Genomic DNA, 23801 nt, shown 5'->3' with positions numbered 1-23801 from the left:
GTTGAATGTGATATGACTTTATCATAAGGTAAAAAGTACTTATGTATGTAAGAACTAAATATTCAAGGTAGTATCTGATATCTGATATGATATAGTCACGCATGTCAGATAAGTATGTCACATTCTATGCATATCAGAATTATTCATATAGACGATATAATAGATATGGAACGAATTATTACACATGGTACAAAGACCTACTATGTACATAGTACTGTAGAACTTGACTCAATTAGTCTAAGAATGGAACATTTCAACTACTTATACAGTAGTCCATAAAAAAAATTATTCGTAAGACTTGTTATTTACTAAATACTTACACTCCATCATAGAATCAAAATAGGCTCATTATAGGTAGAAATTAAATGAATTCACCCGAAACCGTCTCTAGTGAAGATCACGTTGATAAGAGTATCAAAAATAAATCTCACTGAATTAGTTTAGTCTGGAAGATTGTATAGGTGTTAATTACATCCAGATGTAAGCTACCTAGCTTATGAGTAGGTGCGTATTCATTATATCTACTAGGTATAATGAATGAGTAGCTTGGGATAGTATCCCATAGTATATCTCTAACACGACTACGAAAAGAAAAATCCATTTGCCATTGGAAGAAGGTATGAATACATTTATCCAAGATTAGTCAAATACTGCATGAAGTAGAAGAGGAGGGAAGAACATGCAATCTCATTAGAGAATATATTTAATCGTATCCAATCAATACCGGTTATGAATGATAGCAAGTATAAGCAATACTAGCAATGACAATGACAATGACAAGTACAGTGACAGTACAATGATAAGGACAAACGCAGTACTGACAGCGACAGCTGGTCCATCACCGATCAATTCCAAGAGAGGCGACTTTACCCGCAAATCTAGCACCGGCACTACCCCGTTTCGACAATTTCTCCTTTTCTTTCTCCGAACCCGATCCCGAAGGGATAGCCGTCGACGTAGTAGAAGAACTATCCTTACTAGCGGATCGAATAGTAGGTAGTGAGCCGAGGGTATCGTTTGGAACTGATTTCCCCGAAGGAGGAGGGGGATGGCGAAGCCTGGGTTTCTAGAAACGCGTTGACTTAGGTAGAGTTGTGCTGCTGGGGAGAGAGGGATTGAGGGAGGTTGTGGGGGGGATCTCCGCGCCGTTCTGAACCAGCAGTTCGGCCATGGGGAAGGGGATTACTTTTGGATTTGAGCGGGCGGAGAGGGGTCTTGATGTTGTTGGGGTTGGGGTTGGGGTTGAAGTGGAAGTGGAAGTTGATGATGGGGATGCTGGATCTGTTGCGGCTAAAGCGAGGAATATAGCGGGTGTACCGCGAGAACGATCTGGGACGTTGACATTACCGCGTAAAGCGATACCATACAAAACGCCCTGGATATCATTTTTCTTGACGGATGCAAGGAGAGTTTCGTCTGGGGTTGCGAAACGGGATCGTGGTGATGGGACTCCCTCAACGTATGCTCGATCGACGTATTTGGCCGTGATGAATTTGAGGCGTTGTTCGCGGGTGGAATTTGCGGTTGGTTTGAGGGTTTGGTCGAGGTTTGCCTCCCAGATCATGTTACTCACGCGATTGCCAATCTGTAATAGGATCTCGACGATGTCATTCGAGAAAGAGTGCACGTCAAGGGTGAGAGATCGAATCTTGGAAATATGTGTGCCGAGGGATCGGTGGATACCACTGCATTCAATGCATAGAACGATGCCGAGGTTGATCGATACCCATTCGACCTTGGAAGGTGATCCACAGTCTGCGCACCAATTATTCCCTTCATCGGCATCACGTACCACCTGTAGTAGTCGAGCCGGGTTCTCCTCATAGCTGTTACTGTCATGACGGACGTAACTCGGTCTAGCACCGACTGTAGTGCGACGACCCACGCCACTGACATTGCTAGAGCTATTGGAATAACCATGATGACCCGAGACCGACGAGCTCTTCCCGGTAAGAACCGACCCAATGTCACGGCCTGTAGAGGATTTCTCAGTAGACGACACCGGAGGTGCTTGCATGCCCCGTCCCTCCACGGCACTTTGGAGCGCATTATTGATGGATCGAATCCAAGTTGCCATATCCTCTTCCGAAGTAGCCTGATAAATCCGTTTGAATTGAGGAGTGATCACCTCGAAACAGAATCGTCGCTCGGCATTACGAGCTTCTCGAACTGATGCCATTCGAAGATCGATGGGTTCCATATGAAGATCCAATTTTTGCTTCCAGTTACTATATTCCGACAATTTGCCTTGATCTAAAACAATCCAGAATCTGGTGGGGAGGGATGTTAGTGAATATGAAACTAGCTAAGCAAATGCCAAGATTTTAGTTCAAGATTCGACTTACTTATGCCATGCTTGTTTATTGATCCCCTTTGGATCGATGTGTGATCCAGGACGAGATAATGCCCATAGTAGCCCTTCCTTTCGTTGTTGACCAACTGTACGATCAACCCCAGCGGCGCCAGGTTCCTCAAGGTCTCGAATTCCTTTGAATCGATTCTGACCAGATCCACTGGCAGACCCAGCACTACCAGTGGGGGCAGTTATACCCGCGGCGGAGCTGACTGATCCAGCATTGGCTTGAGATGAAACCGAGGAGCTATTACTGATTACACCCCGAAGTTGAGAACCGGTACTATCAGCTCGACCGAGTTCAGTCTCGTTCGTAGCACCTCCATTGGCGGCCGTGGTGGATGTCCCAGTCACGGTGGATGCGCCAGCAACGACATCTGGCTCGAGGTAAGGATTGCTATTCTTCTCCAAGGCTCGACGGAATTCTTCACGCTCAGTCCGCTTGAACTGGAACTCTTTATCGGCCTGACCGACTTCATGTACCAGAGAGTCTAGTTGAGGAACCATTTCTTCGATCTTCTTGGCAGCCGCCAAGAAATTCTTAGCTTGGAAGTCTGCATATTTCGTCAAATGCGATAGAACCTCTTGTTCCTTGCGACCTCCGTGAAGATCTTGCATGAAGGAAGAATAGTCGAAACGTCGCAGTTCAAAATTGCGGCGCTTGGCTTGATATTTCGAGTCACTTTCTGCCCGTTTCTTCTCCTTGAGAGAGTCCTGTCGTTGACCCAGGTACCGACTGACGTAGGCATAATAGTCGCGACTCTCGTCGTCGAAATCTTTCTTCTTCGCTTCGGCTTGCTTGATATCATTATTATATAACTTGACAAGAGGCTCGATAACGAGCTTTTGTAATTGAAGAGCGTTCAACTGCTCGTAGTGTTGAATCTGGCGAGCAATTTTCTCAAAGTAGTGATCCAGCGCAGGCTGAATGGCGTTGGCATTAGAGGTGGATGCTTCATTCAAAGAGCCCAAGAAGCCTTCCATTGCCTCATTACAAGTCATCTGTGCCGACTGCGCTGCCTCCGCCTTTTTCAGGACCTTTTTAATCTTTGACCGCATATTTCCCGTCTTTTGTTCCAACGCTTTCATTGTAGCTCGGAAAAGCGGCCCATCTTCCACATTCATATCCTCTCCAGCACGAGAAGCGAGGTCGACTTTCACGGGGGGTGGGGGCGGGGGCGCAGTCGGAGGAGGAGGAGGCGCTGGTAAAGCATCTGCAGATTCTGGCGGGGTGATGGATGGAAGGTTGGTATTTGAAGTATTCTCGCTATCGCTCACTTGAGAGATGACAGAATGAGAAGAAGGAAGACGTCTGCGAGGCGATGGAACTGGTAATTCGAGGTTTGGCGATGTGACCATGGGACTGGGCGGCGGCATGCGAACTGAGTTATGGACCCAAAAGGAGAAATGAGCGAGGGTATTCAAGCGATTTGTTCTCTGATCATAATCCAAAAAGCTACAGCTATTCCTCCAGCCACCACCTTTATCCTCTGTTGATTTGGGGGGGTTTCCATTTCCATGACCAGTCAAACGAGACGGAAGGGGTCCCATCAGTAGAGAAATCCCCGACCAGTTGGACATTTGAATTATTCTGAAGGTTCGGATTCGCATGGAATTCTCGCGTGATGAGGTTGTCTAGTTCTTTAGAGTTGGACGCATGGGCAAAGGTCAGACCGGTAAGATTGGTATTGGCGACTTCAGGGAGGGAGGTCGCGACGCCATTGACGGTGGAACCTGCGACATTTCCGGTCGGTGTTTGGCGAAGGATGAAAGTGAAGTTAAAGATTAATTCCTCGTCGTTTGACAGACGCAGTAAAAAGGTTGGGATCGAGGCAGACGAAGGGACATCGGGATCCTGCATTGTTGATGCCTATTAGCCCTGGAGCCCACAAGAAATGCTGTATATGAACTCAGGCAGTATATTATGAGATGGACCTACCTGAATATATTCAATGGGAGTATCGTCGCTTGGATCTCTTTTCGCAATATATCTGATGGCAGGGAACGCGTTTGGGGAGAGCGTTAAGAGGGGACGTCGGGAGTTGCTGATGGTAACCGATGCGATCGAGACTAGATTCATTAGCTATGCGAAGTGGGGGGGAGGAGGAGGGAGAGAGAAAGTCCAGCGCATCACGTACATCGATTTTGATCCTTGAAGAACAAGTCTCCCGTATCGTCGAGGCGACTAGCGACATTGCCCATGATGGCGCAGGCAGAAGATCTCACGGCGCAAGAAGGAGGGAAAACACTAAGCCAATCGGCCATGGAGCGCGCAGTTGGCCACTGGCGGATGTATCGAGGTAGAATCCGTCATTCAGCTTAGCTGAACTACTGATTGTACTGAATAGAAGAGACCAGTTCGAGTGAAAAGTGAAAGTGAAGAGAAGAGAAGAAGTGTGGAAGAGTGAAGAGTAGAGAGTGGATGAGAGGAAGAGAAGAAGAGAGGGGCGGAGGTGGAGTCGAAGCTTATGGAGGAACGGTGGAGATTTTAGTATATCAGCCTGATTTATATTATATTATATTATTATTATTATATTTATATTTATATTATTATATTGTATAGATGTAGAGTATTATGATTTGGCTTATTTTATAATGACTAATTTTGTAATAAATATATTGAGATATGTAGATGAATGGATAACTATACATATAGTACTGGAGTATTATTTACTACTCCCTACTAACTATTGTTTAGTACTTAGGTATTACTTATACAAGGTCATATCTAGAATTATTTGTATCATTATCTACTTAATATGGATTATAAGGTATACTAATAATAGTTCTATTGCTTAACAATTACTCTATTAATACTAATCACATGCTATACAATCGTGAATCATACTCAGTTCCAGACCGAGCTAGGATATCAATATCAATCAAGTCAACGCATCATAAACCAATAGCAGGGAATAAACCAAGAATAGGGAAAATAGCAAGACAAGCCCACAATTAATCAATTAACTCATCGATGAAGCTCGTTCACGTCCAGATCCCTCCTTACAAACCTCTCTCTTCGACTGTTGTTCACCAGATCCATCCTCGACCCACCGCATCATCTGCCCCTTAACATCACGCATCTCATGAACACGACGAGATAAATCCCCCTCGTTTCTTAGCACTCATCTCCCCACTCCGTTCATTCAACTCTTCTTCCTCCGAACTCGAAATCGATAACGATGAGGCACTGCTTTGCTGTAGATACGTAATGAGATGACCGTGCTCCTTTTTGAAATTCCGCTGTTCTTCTTTCATTTGCCCCATTACTTCTGCATCTTCTTGACTAGCCAATGTAGTAATATGAAGGCCGGGGAAATTCATTTCAAGGAATTCTTTTAATTGTGGGAGAATGGCGGAATTAGGTCTGTAGGTTCCACTATCGTTGTCGATGAATAGTTCATAGTCTCCTGGTTCGGTGGAAATATCTTGTGGAACATTCACGTCTACACTCTCTTCTTCCTCGACGGCAATTCCATCTGCTGCGGGAGGAGGATCTGTACGAGTGGATGGAGATCGAGAACGAGAGTGAGAGTGAGAACGAGATCGGTGACGAGATCGGTGTTTACGTCGACGAATGAAGAATTCTCCCGAGTAAGCAATGTAAATCGATACATCACTATGCATCGTGTGTTTGCTCAACATGTCGATTCCAAATTCTTTGCCTGTTTCGGTGAATCGGAGTTGTCCATCTAGTGTGATCACGTAGGTGAAGATTCGACCTCCTTGGCCGTAACTGACGAATTCGAGGAATTTCTGAGTAAATTCCCGACAAGGTTCGGGAAACACGCCGTGGAGAGTCGATCGATCAAAGTTGTAGATTCGTTGATGTTGATGGTGGAGTGCCTTGTGTAGAATTCGACCTCTGAGACTTTGCGCTTGGAACATGCCTGCTATGAAGGGTTTGAACTCTACATAGCGATGGTAGAGTTGAGATGGTACTGGGCCAGACAGTTGCATCTGAATAGCTTGGAAGCTGAAGTCGTGAGGTTAGCAACATCAATATACTGAGCAAGCGGCTGAGTAGACAACTGAGTATAGGCATATACTTGGGACTTACTTGTATCGACTGACAGACTTTCCACTCCCATCATGAGACTCAATACGATCTTTAGTCCCTGCTAGACGGCCGATCAAAGGCGAAAAATGCTTGAACCAATGATTCGGACCAGCAGTATACATCTGACCCCCCTCATTGCCAGGGGTTCTCCCCAAACATTCCACACTGACAACCAAGAAGGATTCCTTATGATGACCCGTCGCAAAGGCAGACACATTGGTAAACACATAGACTCGTTTACTGCCAAATCTCTTCTTCACTTTGAACACTTGTTCCTTGACACCAGGCCACGACTCAGATAAGGAATGAGCTTCCATAAACGCGATTCCCAATTTATCGTCGTGATCCGCCGGATCCTCATCCATGACATACGCTTTTAGAGAGAATCCCGAGGCAGGTACATTCGCGACAATCCATTCACAATTCCATTCGGGATTCAGGTCCTTGTGAATAGTTGGTGTACGGAATTTCACGGGAGGATCCTGTTTATGCCTTCTTGGTAGGTCCACGGTGAGTTGCGCCTGGACATACGGGTCTGATGAGAAGCTGCCAAAGTCGGCGACGGGCAAGTCAATCCCGCGATGAAAGGTAAACTTCAGGGTATAACCTGGCGGGGCATGCGGGATAGGAGTGGAATCAAAACCCCCGGCCGGTTGGGAGTCATCTTTCATGCTGAGACGACTTTGAAGCTTGTCTGCTTTTTCGACCAATTTGGGGCCATAATGGTCGACCTTTGCCATGGTGGCCTCCGGGGACTCCTATTTGTAGTTTCGAACTTCTTAGCGTCTTGACAGGGGCGCATGGATAAGAATAGATGTGGGTAGGTCCAGAGGGAGGAGTCCAACGGTAGAATAAAATACAAAGCGAAGTGAAGATCGAGGGAAATTCAGGAGATTCGGAGATTCGAGTGGGGCGTGGAGGTTGGCGAACCAAGCTTCAGCCTTATAGGCAGCAGAATTATGAGCAGCAAAGCATAGGGCTGAACATCATACAGCATTCTTTATATCATATAAATATATTGTTAGAGTATATTTATTATAAGTATACACAATAATAAAATAGTATATATATTTATTGAATTACTAGTTAATATGTGGATAGAACATAAGTAAATAGATAAGAATAAGATGGTTGATGATGGAGTACAATGCAGCATGACGTCGAGTGGAGATTGACGATGTGGCGTTTAGTCGTTACATACAGTAGTAGAATAGAATAGTAGAATTGAGAGAATATCTATGATAGAATGAGACTAGAACATAGACATAGAATAAGTAGGGAGGGTAACTAGAAGATTTTAGATTAAACAGATAGAAGATGTAGGGAGTATACTTATACTATAGAATAGGGTATATAGAGTAGGGTATATAGAGTAGGGTATATAGAGTAGGGTATATAGAGTAGGGTATATAGAGTAGGGTATATAGAGTAGGGTATATAGAGTGATGAGGAGAATAAAGATAGAGTAAAATAATAGCAATATATCATAATCATAATTCTCATACAATGCAGAGTACCTAATAACATGTCCATGTACAATCTAGACATCAACATAGAAATTAAAGAGAGAGCGAGAGGTTAAGACCCCCCTAAACAAAAATTGCATATCCTCCGGCGTCAACTTCTCCAAAGCAGCCGCTTGATCCTTATTAATCGTGCCTCGAATCAAATTCGCTTTTTTCTCTTGTAATTGGACAATGCGTGATTCTACAGAATCTTCAATTGTAAGTCTTGTGATTACGCATGGTCTTTGTTGTCCGATTCTGTGACTTCGATCTGCACTTTGCCATTCTGCGGCTGGATTCCACCATCTATGCACTGCGTTAGCAAGTCATACGGTATGGCGGGCGAGGAGAAAAGGGGGGAGAAGGGGAGAGAGACTCACGGATCTACAATAAACACTCGAGATGCTTCAGTCAAGTTAAGTGCAACACCACCGGCTTTCAATGAGACAAGGAAAACTTCCACATCGGCATTACTCATGAAATGATTAATCGAGTTCTGTCGTTGAGCAGGTGTCATCGTACCATCCAGCATGACCGTATTAAAACCCGCATGTCGTAATCTCCATTCAACAAGTTGAAGCATCGAGGTGAATTGTGAGAAAATAATCGACTTCGGCGTATGACTTTTACTTCTTTGTCGATATAATTCGTACAAGAGTGTTTCGATCTTTGTCGAGGATGTCCAGTTATCCATTGATATCCGATTGATGATGGATGTTTTCTTGACATCTTCCGTTTCTTGTTCTTTGGTTGGTTGTTCGAGATCAATTGATAGACTGATGTGACATCGTGGACAATCTGCGGTGTTTTTGGAATCGAAGGATTCGAGATAATTTGTGACGCATTGTCGGCAGAAATCGTGGCGACAGCGAGATTGAATTGCGTCTTCGGCGGGTTCATCGCAGATTGAACAGACAAGAACATTTTGACCAGATTGTGATTGTTTTTTAAGAATTAAATCAGGGTGGTTTGCTACTTGGCGCATTTGCATGATGAGACCGAAAATGTTGGCGTAATTGTTGAGCATTACACCACGGCTCACGTATGTATCGAACTGGCGGGTTGTGTTGGTCATGATACTCCGTGAAAAGTCATGCTCGATTTCGCCGAAGAATTCGTTGTGAAGTGTAATTCTGAATCAATTAGTATTTTTCTATTTTTTTTTTCACTGGTTGTGTTGAGGTATTACCGTTTTGGAGGAAGTTCCATCGATGAAGTATGCTCTTCTTTCAATCGTCGAAGCATAATATGATCAGTGATCAGACGGAGCTTTTCCAAGCCTTCCTTACGCTCACTAGTGGTTCTTCCATCGGTGACTAGATAGAAGTTAGCAAGTGTCATCAACTAGTCTATTACCTGCAACTTACTTGGATTCAGGATCTCTTTATTGAAAACGGAGATATGATTGAAACCCCTATGAGCTGTTAGCAATTTCATTCACAATCTAGTGGAATATCACATACGTATGGGAACACTTAGTACAACGACCATGTTTATCTGCCATCCATTGAAGTTCCTCGCAAGGACATTGCTTGCAGAAATAACTGGCGAATGGTCGGAGCTGTAAAAATCGAAGGAGTGAAAAGAATTCACCAATTCGATTTTGCACGGGAGTTCCTGAAAGACACCATTTGAATGAAGCCTTCAAGGCAAAGCAGGCCTTGGCGACGCCGGTGGTCCGTTGCTTGATGCTGTGAGCTTCATCAAGGATGAGCCGGTGATAGTCGATGCAGTGGATGACACTGTCTGCCTTGACGGTCCCACCAGCGCGAGTCCAACCTTTCTCTTGCTTGCGATGGATGGATTCCAGACTCGAGTAAGAAATCATAATCACGTCGTATTTACGGAGATCCGACTCGGTGAGCTTTTTGACCTTGGAGTCGGAACCGTGATACACGAGCACTTTCAGTTTACCATCTGTGTATTCCTATTGCAATCATGTCAGTCAATCATCATCATCAATAGCAGCAGCAGCAGCATGCTGGACCGGGAATCAAGAACAAACCTGAATCTCCTTCTGCCATTGCATCAAAGCAACTGGAGGCACAATGACAAGAGTAGGATTTGGCTGTGGATAATCCGACATGATGAGAGACACAGCTTGGATCGTCTTCCCCATTCCCATCTCATCACCTAACAAACCACCCCGATACGAGGATTTCTCCTGCTCAATCATCCAGCTCAATCCCTCCAATTGGAAAGGTTTCAGCTTTCGAGTGATAGATGGTGGTTGTTGGGCTGGAGGTGGAGAAAGAATGGGTTGCGCCTTAAGCTCCTCCCACATCGTGTCAACGACTGGGTGTTTCGATATCAACTTTTTTCGCTCTCTCATCATTCGCTGGCTTTTGCGCATGTCATCCCAGCTGGGTGGGAGATCACCAGGATCAACTTCAGAGTATTCCTCTGCGTCTTGACTATCATAGAAGTCGAGCGGTGGGTGATGATGATGTGATGGACCCTGAGATGTACGACGTGCCAATGCAGGGGCACGTCCTCGTCTGATTCCTGCCTGATAATCATTCTCATCCGGATCCGAATCGTCATCAAAATCCGAGACTAATGAAGGTGTCGCCGAGTCTTCTCCTACAGATGAATACGGGTCTTGGTCCGACATCCCAGAGAGGAGTTCCTCTCCCAGTGTCTCGTCTGAAAACCCATCCTCCCAAGAGTCGAAACGGCTCGCCTTCGATCGACTCTGCCTTCTAGTTTTTTGCTTCTTAGCAGCTGGAACCGATGCCATGTATTCCTCATTCTGAAGTGCCTCGGCTAGGGCAGCATCGTCTTTGGTATTGGCGGCTGACATGGAAGATGCGGATCTCTTCGTACCTCGCTGCAAAGCCTGTGTCGGTCGGGTCGTGGAACGAATCTGTTGAGCCCGAGCAGTTGCATTGACGCGAGTTCGAGGCAACTTGATCTCCGATTCAGCGCCGACACCAACACTAGTGGCTGGTGTGGTCGTCCCGGGTGTTTCATCAGGAGACCGAACATCGCGAGAGCTGCTCGCAGTCGAATCAGATGGTGACTCTGTCTTCTTGCCAGGCACCACAACCTCAATCTTTGGTGCCGCCCTGCTTCTTGTCTTTCTTGGACTGATGGAATTGATCGGGTCTTCATCCTGATCCTGATCTTGATCGGAATCTTGAATGACGCGGTGGGTCCGGGAATTGGTATGTGATGACCCGCCCCTTCGTCGAGACCCTGATCGATTTCGCGATGAGCCTCGCCATGACGTCTCAGTTGGAAGGGGTGCATCATCCTCCGAATCGGGGATCAACCTTGCTTGAGATCTTCTTCGCATGTTGATTGATCAGCAGGGAGTCAGACGGGAGACCGGAGAGACGGAAGAACGGGGGAGCGAGAGGATAACGAGAGGAGTAAACAACGAGCGTCGATTTAGTTGGGTCTGCCTGAGAGTTAGTTGAGCCATTCACATTTAACATTCACATTTAGCAGGGAATAAAGAGGAGGGAAGACTCTGACGAAAAGATCCGGAGACTTCGTTACATACAGTAGACACTGTAGACCAGAAAGGACGAGAAAAAGATATCACGCGAATCGATCAGGGGGAATAATCGAAAGGCGTGAATCAATAGAAAAAGAGAAAAAACGAGAGTAAATGAGGCAGCAATCCAGTAAGTAGACAGAAGATGAGAAGAAGAAGAAAGAAAGAGAAAAGGAGGCAAAAATGGAAGATGATCGATCGAAAGCAAAAAAAGTGCCTGAACCAGAAAAACTCTTCGTTCGGGCGAGTCCGAGTTTTTTTCTTTTCTTTTCTTTTTATTCCTCCCTCCCTTTAACAATCATAAAATATTCTTCTAGTGATCTCATTTATATTCTTTTCATTCCGATCAACTCTTGAATACATCGTACTCAACTGTACAACCCGATCGATCGTCCACGCGTTGTCTTCTTATCAAAAAAGATAAGCGCGTAAAGTGCAACGCGAAAGTGCCGCGTGACTTCATACATTCAACACTCCCCTTTAACACTCCTCTACTCCCGTTCAGCAAGCCTTGAAGTGTTATTGATAGTTCGCTATGTGAGTAACAAGTCCAGATGATGCAGGATTATTCAGAATAGCGGAGTACTAATTCTTGTCAGGGCTGATCGACGTGCGGCGAGAAGCAGGAACATTCGGGGCCCGTATGTTCCCTGATTGATTGATATCACCTGGCACTGAGGGTGATATATACAAAAGAAGAGAAGAAGAGAACTAACAATCGATAGACATTCCGCCTTGACTGATTTCCTTGCTGTGAGTGAATCCTCAATCTTCCGGTGGCCTGCGGTGGTATGCTAATAATCAGTCAAACAACATCTCCGCAGCCCAAATTCGCGACGATTATGATCGAAGAGTAGCAGAAGCAAATCAACAAGCAAACGAAGAAGCAGAACAAGCCGCTGAAGCCGAAAATGACGCTGATTTCCACCCCGAACCGGAGTCTCCCGAAGACAAGGCCAAAAAGCGCAAACGACAACAAACAATCGATAGAATTAAGAAGAGCAAGGAATTTGCCCGTCGCAAGTCTCGAAGGACTGGTGAACCTGATGATGATGATGATCTTCTTGCCAATGAAATGGCTGATGAGAAGTCTCGTCCGGCACCTGGTCAGTTGGAGAATTGTGAGAATTGTGGGAAACGGTTTACGGTTACTCCGTATAGTAAGACTGGCCCGGCGGGTGGTCTTCTTTGTGCCGATTGCTCGAAGAATCAAGCGAATAATAACAAGAAAGCCCCTGCAAAAAAGCGTGGATCTGGGATTGGTCGTCGTCAAAATCAAAGCAAGTTGTTAGATGGAGAGGCTATACATGGTGCCCAGAGTTTACTTGAGATGTGCATTAAGGTATGTTCTTGATCAATGTAGTCTAACCTAGTTGATTAGAGGGGAATCTGTGGCTAATTTCTGTATAGAAAGTTGCTGAAAATATCGAAGACGTCGAAGAATTCGGTGACTTGCCTCCCCCCGTGATGCGTCGTCTCAGCCAGATTCTCTCCAGAAGACGAGCAGTCAGTTCGAAGATCTTGAACCTGTTCCTTCGAAGAACTCACAAAGAGCTGAATATTTATGACTGTGCCCGTATGTGAACCCTTTCTCCACTTCACATAACATATGATGCTGATTATATCAGGTCTGGAAACGGACGATTATCACAAGATCCTTGCAATGATGCCCGACTTGACAAAACTGAATTTACGATTCGTCACTCCTATGAAGGACCACATTTTCTATTACATGATTGAAAACAATGAATCCATTCGAGATCTACATCTGGATTCTCCAAACTTGGTAACAGATGAATGCTGGCGTCAAGTATTTACTAAGATAGGGCCACGACTTCAAAGTCTGAAACTTTGGAACTTGAATGCTGCCTTTGATGATGAAACAGCTCGGATCATGTGTGAATATTGTACTGGGATTGAACGTCTGAAGTTGAAATATGTTGAAAAGATCGGCGATGCAACTTTAACGGCGATTTCATCTCTCAAGACATTAAAGTACCTTTCACTATGCTTTCTTCGAGATACTGAACCAGAGCCTTTGCTTCAAATTATCTCATCAATCGGGTCTAATCTTCAGTCATTGTCTTTGGAAGATTTCAAGAACTCTGATGACCGTTTGCTGCAATCTATCCATGAGCATTGTCATCAACTTATCAAGCTTCGACTTACCAATAACGATCTCTTTACTGATTCAGCGGTCGCCTCACTTTTCCGCAACTGGTCCAATCCCGCATTAACATGTGTGGATTTCCATGGGTTGAGAGATGTCGACATGTCCAATCCTGCTGGTCCCCCTGAACCAGTCGGTCTTGCTTCGGATGGTTTCATCGCTCTGATGGAACACTCTGGTTCGAGGATTGAGTCATTAAATATTGCATCATGTCGCCATATCTCATGTGATGCCTATGAGACGGTGTTTGCTGAGAATAAGCAATATCCTCACTTGAAGGAGCTTGATATTTCCTTTAATGGGAATGTAAATGATTACATTGCACAGCGTATCTTAGCCTGCTGTCCGGCTCTTACGAAATTTGTTGTCTTTGGGTGCTTCAAGATTCAGGATCTAAAAGTACCTCGAGGTGTGGTTGTTGTTGGAACTGTTCGTGCTAAACTTACGGTTGAGGGTATTCTACAAGAGACTGTTTAAACCTTATGAGAAAATCTAGACTGATATCTGGTGATACAAAGTGTATTATTTAAAACATACTCAAATATGACAAAAATCTGAAATCATAACTCATCTCCAATGGTATAATAGTATACAAGCAGTACATCACTGAATCAAGCCATTCTCTTCCCAATCTCACTCTGCCAATTCCGCGATTTCTCAAATCCATTCGAAGCACTCTGGAAATCAACCATAGCCTGATAAACCTCTTCCTGACTATTCAACACAAAAGGTCCATACTGAACAACCTTCTGATCAAGTGGTTGACCCGAAACAATCATAAATCGAGCCTCAGACTCCGCATTATCCGGAACAGAAACCTCCACATAATCACCAGATTGTTCAAAAACAACATTATGAAATTCCTTCACAATACGAGTTGAGTCATTTGATCCGAAAATCGCTTCTCCGGATAACGTATAAGCAAAGGTATTCCAACCCTTCGGTAAAGTCTGTGAGAGTTTTCCTCCGGGTTGAACCGTCACGTCTAGAATCCAGACAGGTGTATAAGCCAGATCCCGAACGGAATCAACTCCATAAGATTGACCGGAGATAACCTTCACACTAACACGTCCTTCGTCGGCGGTAGCGATAGGAATCTCTTCAGCACGAAGATCCCGATACCGAGGCTCACACATCTTGAGTTTCTGCGGGAGATCAACCCACAATTGCATACCGACATTAGGACTTCCGTCTTTATTCTCGTGTGGCATTTCCGCATGCATGATTCCACGACCAGCTGTCATGAATTGTAAATCGCCTGGACCAATTGTTCCTTTATTTCCTGCGAAATCTTCATGATCGACGCCGCCGGACAGAAGGTATGTGATTGTTTCTTGGCCTCGATGAGGATGATCGGGGAACCCTGCTCCTTTTCCAATGGTGAAGTGATCCAGCATGAGGAATGGGCTGAAGTTGCGTAATTTGGGGGTCCCGATGGAACGACGGACGCGGGCTCCTGCGCCTTCGGCTTGTTCGATTGCGAGAAAGACGTTGCGGATTGCGCGGGCTGTGGACATGTTGGATATTTGCGGGGTGATTGAGGTTGTTGCTTGTTCTTCTTGGGGGGGTAATGAGACTTGTTGTTGGGGTGTACTTTTGGAGGAAAGTTGTTAACGCGTCCTTGATTTGAGGATGATATGTAATGATTGCGATGATGCAAATTAGAAGAGGGAGAAGTATCTTCATGGACGAGATGGGGGCCTTTTATATTGATTGTATGATTAGACTCGAAGGTTCTCTCTTTTTTTTTATTGAATCATTATCAAGGAATATATATAAGTTTAGTCAATCTTCATAAATTCTGATTGATGCGAAACAATTGCAAAGCAACTTGTCAGACATCAGTCAGCGAGATTGACCAATCATGTTGCTTTTGGAAATTACTAAGCTGACCAATTCTATGTCAGCAGCTAGTCTCGATACGGTTAGCATTAATCTCTAGATTTGAAGGCAGTTTTACCCACGTGACTCATCATGCAGTAAGCAGTTAGTCCAATCCTTCTCAACCATCTACTCATAATTATAAACTAAGAATGATGATAATATTCAAACATAGCGTGAAATTGGAGAAACCTACTTTTGGCAGGTCAGAGTCTTCTAGTAGACATTGGAGATGAATGGATAGTATCAGACAACCATATACTGTATAATCGATACCAACGAAGTGCTCAGTTTACATAGTGAAGGGTCTCGTGACTTGATGGTCAACACTATATTGAGGAACATGAACATGAAATAATTATGCTTAATCAAATTAATCTTTTCGAGAATTATAACATTGGCAATCTCAATTGTAGCTTTTTATTTCCCGCTTCTACTCATCATACACATTCTGATTGTTGTTTGCTCATAATGTACTGCATCTAATACTCTAGTAATACGCGGGGATTATCAGATAAGGCCACGGAGCAGCTCTCCGCCCATTTCCACTTCAGAGCTTCAACCACGTTCCTCTCCATTTCTACTATAATCCACCCACTCAGTCGCATGAATTACTATTTCCTTCCACTTCCCCTGTGAATCCCGGCGGGAAACGCCTAGCCCTTATTCCACCGACTCAAGCTTCTACTGTCGCCTCCCTACATAATACAACAAGCGCATCATGGGCCCATCAAGGCGGAGCCTGGTCCCATGGCTGACCTGGGCATGTGTCGCATCAAGCGCCTGGGCTGCTAAAAAACCATTTAATATCCATGACGACCTTCTTGCCTATCCGCAGGTAAGCGGAAGTTATGAAGAGCACTCCCCTCACAAAGTATTTGCGCTAATTGATTCGTGACTAGTACCGAGTCGTATTCCCGGACGAGTATATCCTCGATTCCACGGCAGAGAAACTCCTTCGAGCGCAAGATAAAGCTGCAGAAGAAGGATTTACCCATAATCAAAAGGATACGCAAATATATTCCAATATGCGGACAGAAGATGCGGCACACGATGAAGACGGGAATCCCCCAACATACGCCTATGAAGAAATGATAATGGATGATCGACGTCTTCTCTGCCAAATTCCACAGGTCACAAAGGACGACATCAACACTACGACGAGCAATCACGCGAACGAGGCGGAACAACAAAAGGAATTAGCGCGCGCAACGGATCGAGGTCTCGAGCTCCTCCGCGAGATGGAAGGGAAATGCATGTACTACTTCTCTGGATGGTGGTCATACTCATTCTGTTATCGGAAACAAATTAAGCAATTCCATGCACTCCCCGCTGGGCGTAATGTACCCCAGTATCCGCCGATGGAGGATCCCACTACTAGCTCATTTATTCTGGGTCAATTCCCGGCCCATATGAAGGATCAGCAGCAGCAGGAAAAGCAGTCGTCACAGACGGATGTGGCAGAGTTACATACAAAAGGCGGCTCGCGATATTTGGTGCAGCATTTACAAGGTGGCACGACGTGTGACCTGACAGGGCGAGCTCGCAGGGTAGAGGTGCAATTTCACTGTCATCCACAATCCACAGATCAAATTGGCTGGATCAAAGAACTAACGACTTGTTCATATTTGATGGTTATCTACACTCCTCGTCTCTGTGATGATGTTGCTTTCTTGCCACCCCAACAGGATGAGATACATGATATTCAATGTCGTGAAATCCTCATGCCCAATGATGTGGCGGATTGGGAAGCTATGAGAGACTGGTATCAATCGGAACAATTGGCGGATGCCGCATCTGCTGTTGAACTCGAGAGAGTTCAGGTTGTTGGTGGGATTGAGGTTGGTGGTCGGAAGAAAGTTGGGATGGAGGGTAAAGTGATTGAAAAGGGTCGTGTTGCTATGACTAGTGAGGAGCGTACAGAGGCGGTTGTGAAGCGGGAGAATGGTCAGATTCAACTCGTGTCCAAACAATTGTTGAAGAAGTATGAACTTGACGAGAATAAGCTCGAGTCGATGCAGAAACGACTGGATGAACTTGCAGAAGGCAAAGATTGGACTCTTGAAGTGGTCTTGGAGAACAATGGGGTGATTAAGTTCCAAGGTGTTGTTGCCGATGATGAGGTTAAAGCTGCTGAGCAACCGCAGCAGCAGCAATCACAGCAAGGAGAGACTACACCTCAAACGGAGAAGAATCCATCGGAAAAGTTGTCGGAGGCAAAACAGGAGTTCAACGAAGCGCCCCCAGCAGAGAAAGGAGGCTCATCGGAGGAGGGGGAGGAAGAGGGTAGTGAAGAACTCTTTAAAGATGAACTATGATGGAAATTGTATAGTATTAGTTATTTAACATGGATTAAGGTGATACCTTGTCATATCTGTGATAAATGTACACATTCATATCATAGTATACTGGTGTATTTACATGTTTATATCCAATATCAACATGATTCCAGGAACGGCCGGTTAGCTTCATGCCCGAAGACGTCAGCGCCAAGCTGAGTGGGGATGGGAGAATAGAATAGTATTATAATAATAATTAATATTATTATTATCATTAACTATATAATTAAATCTGAGATAAGATATAAATATAATATACTACATAGAACATATATAATATAATTCAATCCAATCTCATATACACCTAATGTAGAGGATAATGTATAGTTTATGAGTAAAGCGGAGAGAACGTGACCGGCCCACCTTTCCCTCCCTGATTCGATTCCAACTGCAACTTGAACCTCTTGGGATCTTCAGTGAAACCACTTGATCTTTTCCCAACCTCCCATCCTTTCTTTCTTGGTTGGTTCCATTTGGGCTCCTTTCATTTCTCCCCCCCTTTTTTCTCTCTATATCCCTCCTCCCTTGTTCTTCCAGTGCCAAGGTTGGACATACCCCCCCCGTCACCACGCGGCCTCTCCGATATTACCGCATTCGCAATCCCACTTCCTTCGAGTCGGAGTTGACCCCTCAATCGCGGCATTGTTCGCAGTGCTAGGAGTTGGATCATATCTCCGAGAAACACAACAGATCGTCTAGATACCTCGGCTTTTCTCGTCTTCGTCCCTCCGTCTGCCCCCGCTCACGATGGGGTTTCTCGGCGTCTACTCGGCTGTGTATGACTACCAGCCTCAGGGAGAAGGCGAATTGGAGATTCGCGAAGGCGATTTACTCTATATTTTGGAAAAGAGTGCCGAAGATGATTGGTGGAAAGCCAAGAAGAAGGCAGATCGGGAGGATGAGGATGAACCGGAAGGTTTAGTCCCTAATAATTACGTGGAAGAGGTGAGCATCCCAGGACAGGCATAAGCTGCAAGGAGAACTCATCCGACTCGTGCCTTGTAAGGCGATCGAGAGATGGCGATCAGGAAGGGCATTCGGCATTTGAGTTATTAGAGGTGCAAGATGGTATATTCAAAGAATTGGACTCCATACTGATGACTATTGTGATGATAATAGGCGCAACCCACATACCATGCCAAGGCCCTGTTTGACTATACACGGCAAACAGATGAAGAGGTTTCCTTTTCCGAAGATGCCGAGTTAGTGGTCTTCGACACATCAGATCCGGATTGGACATTGGTAGGTGTCAATTCGGATTATGGATTCGCACCGTCAAATTACATCGAGTTGATTGAGGGGTCTCCATCTCAAACTGCTGTACCTCCTCCACCTGCAGAGCCTCCGGCGCCATCTCTCCCGCAACGACCGGCTGCTCCGCCAGCAGAGGAAGATGACGTTTCCCCTTCGCCGCCTCCTATCGATACTGCGCAGAACCCCGCGGCTGCTGCGATTGCGGATATTATTCACAAGCAACATGCCCCCGCCGGCACCTACTCTGAACCCACACGCGAGGAATCGCCACCTCCTCAGCTGCCTACTCGTCCGTCAAATGACCATAACCAAATCGATCGCGAAGGACCTCCACCTAGCCTACCACAGCGTCCGCCATCAGAACAGTTACAGTTCTCCACGCCAATGGAACCATATTCGCCTGAGGCTACGCCGTCTCGTCCTCCTCGTCCTCAGGTGGCATCTCCCAACTTTCAAGACAAAACACATGTCAAGGAATCTCCCCCTTTCAACCGAGCTGGGGAATTGACGCCGCGGTCACCCTCAGGTTACCACTTGTACAATATTAATGAGATGGTCGAGGTCATGGGCAAGCGAAAGAAGATGCCTACTACAATAGGAATCAACATGGTGACCGGGATTATTTTCATTTCTCCCGAGGGTGATGATAATCAGCAGGAATGGACAGCTGACAAGCTGACGCATTATTCTATTGAAGGCAAACATGTCTTTGTCGACTTGGTCCGACCTAGCAAAAGCATTGATTTCCACGCTGGCGCTAAAGACACGGCTCAAGAGATCGTGGCTGCGCTTGGTGAGATTGCTGGTGCCTACAAGGCCGAAGGTCTTCGAGAAGTTATTGCTGCTGGAAAGGGAGGTGGCGGTCAAAAGAAGGGTCAGATCCTGTATGATTTCATGGCCCAAGGCGATGATGAGGTGACAGTGGCTGTGGGTGACGAAGTCATCATCGTCGACGATAGCAAATCCGAAGAATGGTGGATGGTCAAGAGATTGAAGAATGGAAAGGAAGGCGTTGTTCCTAGCAGCTACGTTGAAGTGACCGGATTTGTGAGCCAAGCACCCCCAGCTGGAACTGAATCAGGCATGTCTTCCGTGGAAAGGAACCGTCTGGAGGAGGCTCGTTTGGCCAAGGCTGCAATGGGCAAGCCCAGAACCGACTCAATGGACTCATCTGAAAAACAACACCGCAAGCGTGATAGCAAGTCGAGTCACAAGACAAAGCCCGATGCAAGCAAAGTCAGAAAATGGACAGACCGTACCAAAGCATTTACAGTTGAAGCGCAATTCATTGGTCTCCAGGATGGAAAAATCCATCTTCACAAGGTCAATGGCATTAAGATTGCAGTGCCAGTTGCCAAGATGTCCGTCGAGGACCTGGAGTATGTGGAAAGGGCTGCGGGTGTTTCCTTGGACGAGGATAAGCCTCTGTCCAGCATTCGGGACCGAGCCACTTCTGATCCCAAGGGCGCTGCAGGTGCCTCTGTTCAACGCCCTGAGTATGACTGGTTCGATCTTTTCCTGAAATCCGGTGTTGGTCCACATCAATGTGAACGATATGCGCAGAATTTCCTCAAGGATTCAATGGATGAGTCTGTCTTGCCTGATATCACCCCTGAAACTCTTCGCTCCCTGGGACTGAAGGAAGGCGATATTCTACGCGTGATGCGCCACCTAGATACTACTCTTGGACGCACTGGTTCCAAGTCCAAGCTTCGCAATGTCAGCTTTGGGGGTGAGGAGGTTATTGGTAATGGCGATGAAGGTGGTCTTTTTGCTGGTCCAGGTGGTATGCTGCGCAACAACACACGCAAAGGACGCCCAACACCTACTCTCCAGGCTGGTGATGTTGTAGATCCCAAGGCATTCGAACAAGCAGATGAGTCGAAGCCCAAGGAGAAGGAACGTACTGCTAGTTCTCCAACCCCTTCAGCTCCAGAGAAACCCGTCCAACGTGGATTCGACGATGATGCATGGGAAGTGAAACAGCCCAAGCAGTCGACAACTGCAGCAGCAGCTCCCGCTGCAGTCCAGGCTTCTGGCACTGCATCTCCCCCGGCCGCTGCAACTCCTGTACAGAAGCAGCCCACTGGGGCGATGGCGGACTTGACTCTGCTACAAGCTCCTTTACAGCCTACGCCTGCACAGCCTGCCCCTGCGGCTTCGACTACCCCTGCAATTCAACCCCAGCAAACTGCCATTCAGAGTCCGCCCCCACAGCAGCCGCAAGCAACAGGCGCTACCCCGGATTTGTTTGCTCAGGTTGCACAGCTTGGACAACAGGCCAGACAACGTCCTCAGCCTCCTCAGACTATGAGCCAAAACTCGCTTCTCCCCCCCACCTCCACAACGCCCTCTATCGGCGCCGCAGAACTTTTCGCAACAGCAAAGCTCCTTTGGGCCCCCTCCCTTGCAAGCTCAATTGACGGGTCTTCCTCAAGCTGGTCCGCCACTCGTTCCTCAAGGTCAGAGTTTCCAACCACAGATGCAACCTCAGGCTACGGGCTTCATGGGCCAGGGTCAGTTCCAGAACGGAATGATTCCTCAGCCTACGGGATTCACTCCTCAATCTCAATTCGGAATTCAACAGCAGCAGCAAAACCAACAACCCTATGTCAATGGCCAGCCTGGTTTTCAAGGCATTGCTCCTCAGCCCACAGGCTTTGGTGGTTTCTCGCAGCCCCAGCAACCTATGCAAACTGGCATCAACTCTATGCTCCCGCCTGCTTTGCAGCCTCAGCCAACGGGAATGAATGGATTCGGTAATGCCAACAACTACAACCAGCAGTCTCCACCGCCAGTACCTCCAATTCCTCAACAACCAACGGCGGCGCCATTGACAGCTCAAAAGACCGGTCCTCCTCCTTCCATCAGGTTTGGTGTGAAGCCAGAAGCACCTCCCAAGCTTGCTCCTCAGCCGACAGGACTCAGGGCGAACCTCTCACAGGCCAGTGCGTATAACCATCCCCCCTTAATAATAGAAAAGATAAGGAAACAGAATTCTAACAAATCAAACAGCACCCACCAACCCCTTTGGCTTCTAAGAGATTGCCTAACTACGCTTTGGCATATATAATCCCGCCCTTCTGTTCCATTGACACTCTACTCTTGTTCTTCGCGAGTCCGTCGGAGTTGAACCCATCGGAGTCAGACCTTTACATACCTCAGCGTGTCATTTTGAATCCACCTCCTTCAAAAATCGACAACGCGTACATAATCATGGCCCATAACGCAGCGCGTCTCATCCATGACCCCCGGCCCCGATGCCAATGAACCGTGTATCACGGACGTTTTCTGCCCGTCATTCTATATCCCCCAATGTTTCCGATGTAATTTTGTCGATGGTAATGCTTACTATTGAATGCCCTCGTTACCTTCCCATCTCCTTGTGTTTTGTTCGAACGGCCTACCCGAATTTCCTTTTTGTTCTTGAATACTTGAGCTTTTCCATAGACGGGATACTTGGTAGATGCAAGTTGCCTGGTGTCGTGTTTTGTGGATATTGCATTTTCTCTCGAACATAGCGTGCTTAGCAAAGTCATATAATATGTTTCTTCCAATTATTTTCTTGTAACGTTAGTCTACTACTCCTTTACGAGTGTAATGTCATGCACTCATCTCATCCTAGCGACGTATTTGATATAAATGAGTCAATATCCTCATCGGGTCCCCTACACATCTGCATTGACCCCTTCGTCTTACATTTTACATTAACTAAGTGTTAGTTCGGGTTTAGTTTAGTGCCATTCATCAATGAGTCATCGGGATAGACTAAATCTGACAATCCTACATAGTATGAACAATGTTTCTATAAAGAGGGCATTTCACATATTCTTATTTCTCCAAGAGACTTCAATTTCATTCCAATCTGCTATAGCTACATCACCAATACTCTATTAAAAAAATATCACAACTTGAAAATGTCCGGCTCAGCCAACCACGAAATCAAAGAAAATATCAGAAAAGCATACAACGACATCGCAGACAAATATCTAGAATGGACAGAACCAACCCATAAAACCCGTCTCACTTACCTCAACCTCCTCCTCGACTCTTTAAACAGCAACGCAAAACATGTCCTTGAATTAGGCTGTGGAGCCGGTGTTCCATGCACCCAGATTCTCGCGAAGAAATTCGATGTCACGGCTAATGATATCTCCGATTCTCAAATTGCTCTTGCTAAGACCCGATTACCTGATGATTCGGTTACACTTATACATGGTGATATGATGGGATTAAAATTTCAGACTGAGTTTGACGCTGTACTTGCTATGTATTCGATTATTCATCTCCCGCGTGAAGAACAGAGTGAGATGTTGAGGAGGATTTGGGGATGGTTGAGGCCTGGTGGGGTGTTTTTGGGGAATTTTTTGGAGGGAGGGTTTGAGGGGGATGTTAAGGGGGGATTGGTTGGGGGGGTAATGATGGGTGTATGTATTGGAGTGGATGGGGGAAGGAGGAGATTAGGAGGATTTTGGGAGAGATTGGGTTTAAGATTGAGGTTGATGATGTTGTTGTTGATGTGGAGGTTGAAGAGGATGGGAGGGAGAAGGAGGTTGCTTTTCATTGGATTTTGGCGAGGAAGGTTGAGTGATGTATCAGTGATGGTGAGGAGTGTATAGATGATGAATATATATATATATATATATATATTTATGGATTAATATGGTTGAGGATGAATGCTTGGATGCTGAGTATTGTATATGGTTGAATCAATATATACCAAGAATCATAAGTCAT

At 45.8% G+C, this 23801-nt stretch overlaps 8 protein-coding genes across 8 annotated transcripts; 4 read left to right on the top strand and 4 right to left on the bottom strand.

Annotated features, from left to right (window-relative positions):
• Positions 1 to 1066: 1066 nt before the first annotated feature.
• N7469_011120 (putative ARF GTPase activator (Csx2)) lies at positions 1067 to 4555 on the bottom strand (the record flags this gene model as incomplete). Its single annotated transcript, XM_056650025.1, has 5 exons — positions 1067 to 2270; positions 2346 to 3809; positions 3886 to 4208; positions 4293 to 4423; positions 4492 to 4555. 5 exons carry the CDS (start codon positions 4553 to 4555, stop codon positions 1067 to 1069), a joined length of 3186 nt encoding a protein of 1061 aa, XP_056495089.1.
• Positions 4556 to 5437: 882 nt separating this feature from the next.
• N7469_011119 (C2 domain protein) lies at positions 5438 to 7153 on the bottom strand (the record flags this gene model as incomplete). The annotated part of the gene is made up of 2 exons (XM_056650024.1): positions 5438 to 6329; positions 6414 to 7153. The coding sequence occupies 2 exons, from the start codon at positions 7151 to 7153 to the stop codon at positions 5438 to 5440; spliced, it is 1632 nt and encodes a 543-aa protein (XP_056495088.1).
• Positions 7154 to 7953: 800 nt separating this feature from the next.
• N7469_011118 (DNA repair protein RAD16) lies at positions 7954 to 11216 on the bottom strand (the record flags this gene model as incomplete). Its single annotated transcript, XM_056650023.1, has 6 exons — positions 7954 to 8224; positions 8299 to 9051; positions 9108 to 9234; positions 9286 to 9332; positions 9382 to 9845; positions 9924 to 11216. 6 exons carry the CDS (start codon positions 11214 to 11216, stop codon positions 7954 to 7956), a joined length of 2955 nt encoding a protein of 984 aa, XP_056495087.1.
• A 318-nt stretch (positions 11217 to 11534) lies between these two features.
• On the top strand, positions 11535 to 14067 carry rad7 (uncharacterized protein; the record flags this gene model as incomplete). The annotated part of the gene is made up of 5 exons (XM_056650022.1): positions 11535 to 11550; positions 12020 to 12061; positions 12245 to 12762; positions 12831 to 12996; positions 13049 to 14067. The coding sequence occupies 5 exons, from the start codon at positions 11535 to 11537 to the stop codon at positions 14065 to 14067; spliced, it is 1761 nt and encodes a 586-aa protein (XP_056495086.1).
• Positions 14068 to 14201: 134 nt separating this feature from the next.
• N7469_011116 (pirin family protein) lies at positions 14202 to 15107 on the bottom strand (the record flags this gene model as incomplete). Its single annotated transcript, XM_056650021.1, has 1 exon — positions 14202 to 15107. One exon carries the CDS (start codon positions 15105 to 15107, stop codon positions 14202 to 14204), a length of 906 nt encoding a protein of 301 aa, XP_056495085.1.
• A 1085-nt stretch (positions 15108 to 16192) lies between these two features.
• N7469_011115 (PRKCSH domain-containing protein) lies at positions 16193 to 17789 on the top strand (the record flags this gene model as incomplete). The annotated part of the gene is made up of 2 exons (XM_056650020.1): positions 16193 to 16309; positions 16374 to 17789. 2 exons carry the CDS (start codon positions 16193 to 16195, stop codon positions 17787 to 17789), a joined length of 1533 nt encoding a protein of 510 aa, XP_056495084.1.
• A 768-nt stretch (positions 17790 to 18557) lies between these two features.
• On the top strand, positions 18558 to 22105 carry N7469_011114 (cytoskeletal protein-binding protein SLA1; the record flags this gene model as incomplete). Its single annotated transcript, XM_056650019.1, has 4 exons — positions 18558 to 18755; positions 18930 to 21490; positions 21534 to 22012; positions 22080 to 22105. 4 exons carry the CDS (start codon positions 18558 to 18560, stop codon positions 22103 to 22105), a joined length of 3264 nt encoding a protein of 1087 aa, XP_056495083.1.
• Positions 22106 to 22981: 876 nt separating this feature from the next.
• On the top strand, positions 22982 to 23655 carry N7469_011113 (class I SAM-dependent methyltransferase; the record flags this gene model as incomplete). Its single annotated transcript, XM_056650018.1, has 2 exons — positions 22982 to 23491; positions 23518 to 23655. The coding sequence occupies 2 exons, from the start codon at positions 22982 to 22984 to the stop codon at positions 23653 to 23655; spliced, it is 648 nt and encodes a 215-aa protein (XP_056495082.1).
• Positions 23656 to 23801: the final 146 nt, after the last annotated feature.

Source organism: Penicillium citrinum, assembly GCF_028827155.1.
Source record: "Penicillium citrinum strain IBT 23319 chromosome Unknown utg000010l:1.0-1229701.0:1.0-1230130.0, whole genome shotgun sequence".
Classification (NCBI taxonomy): Eukaryota; Fungi; Ascomycota; class Eurotiomycetes; order Eurotiales; family Aspergillaceae; genus Penicillium; species Penicillium citrinum.
This window is presented reverse-complemented; position numbering and strand designations above follow the sequence as displayed.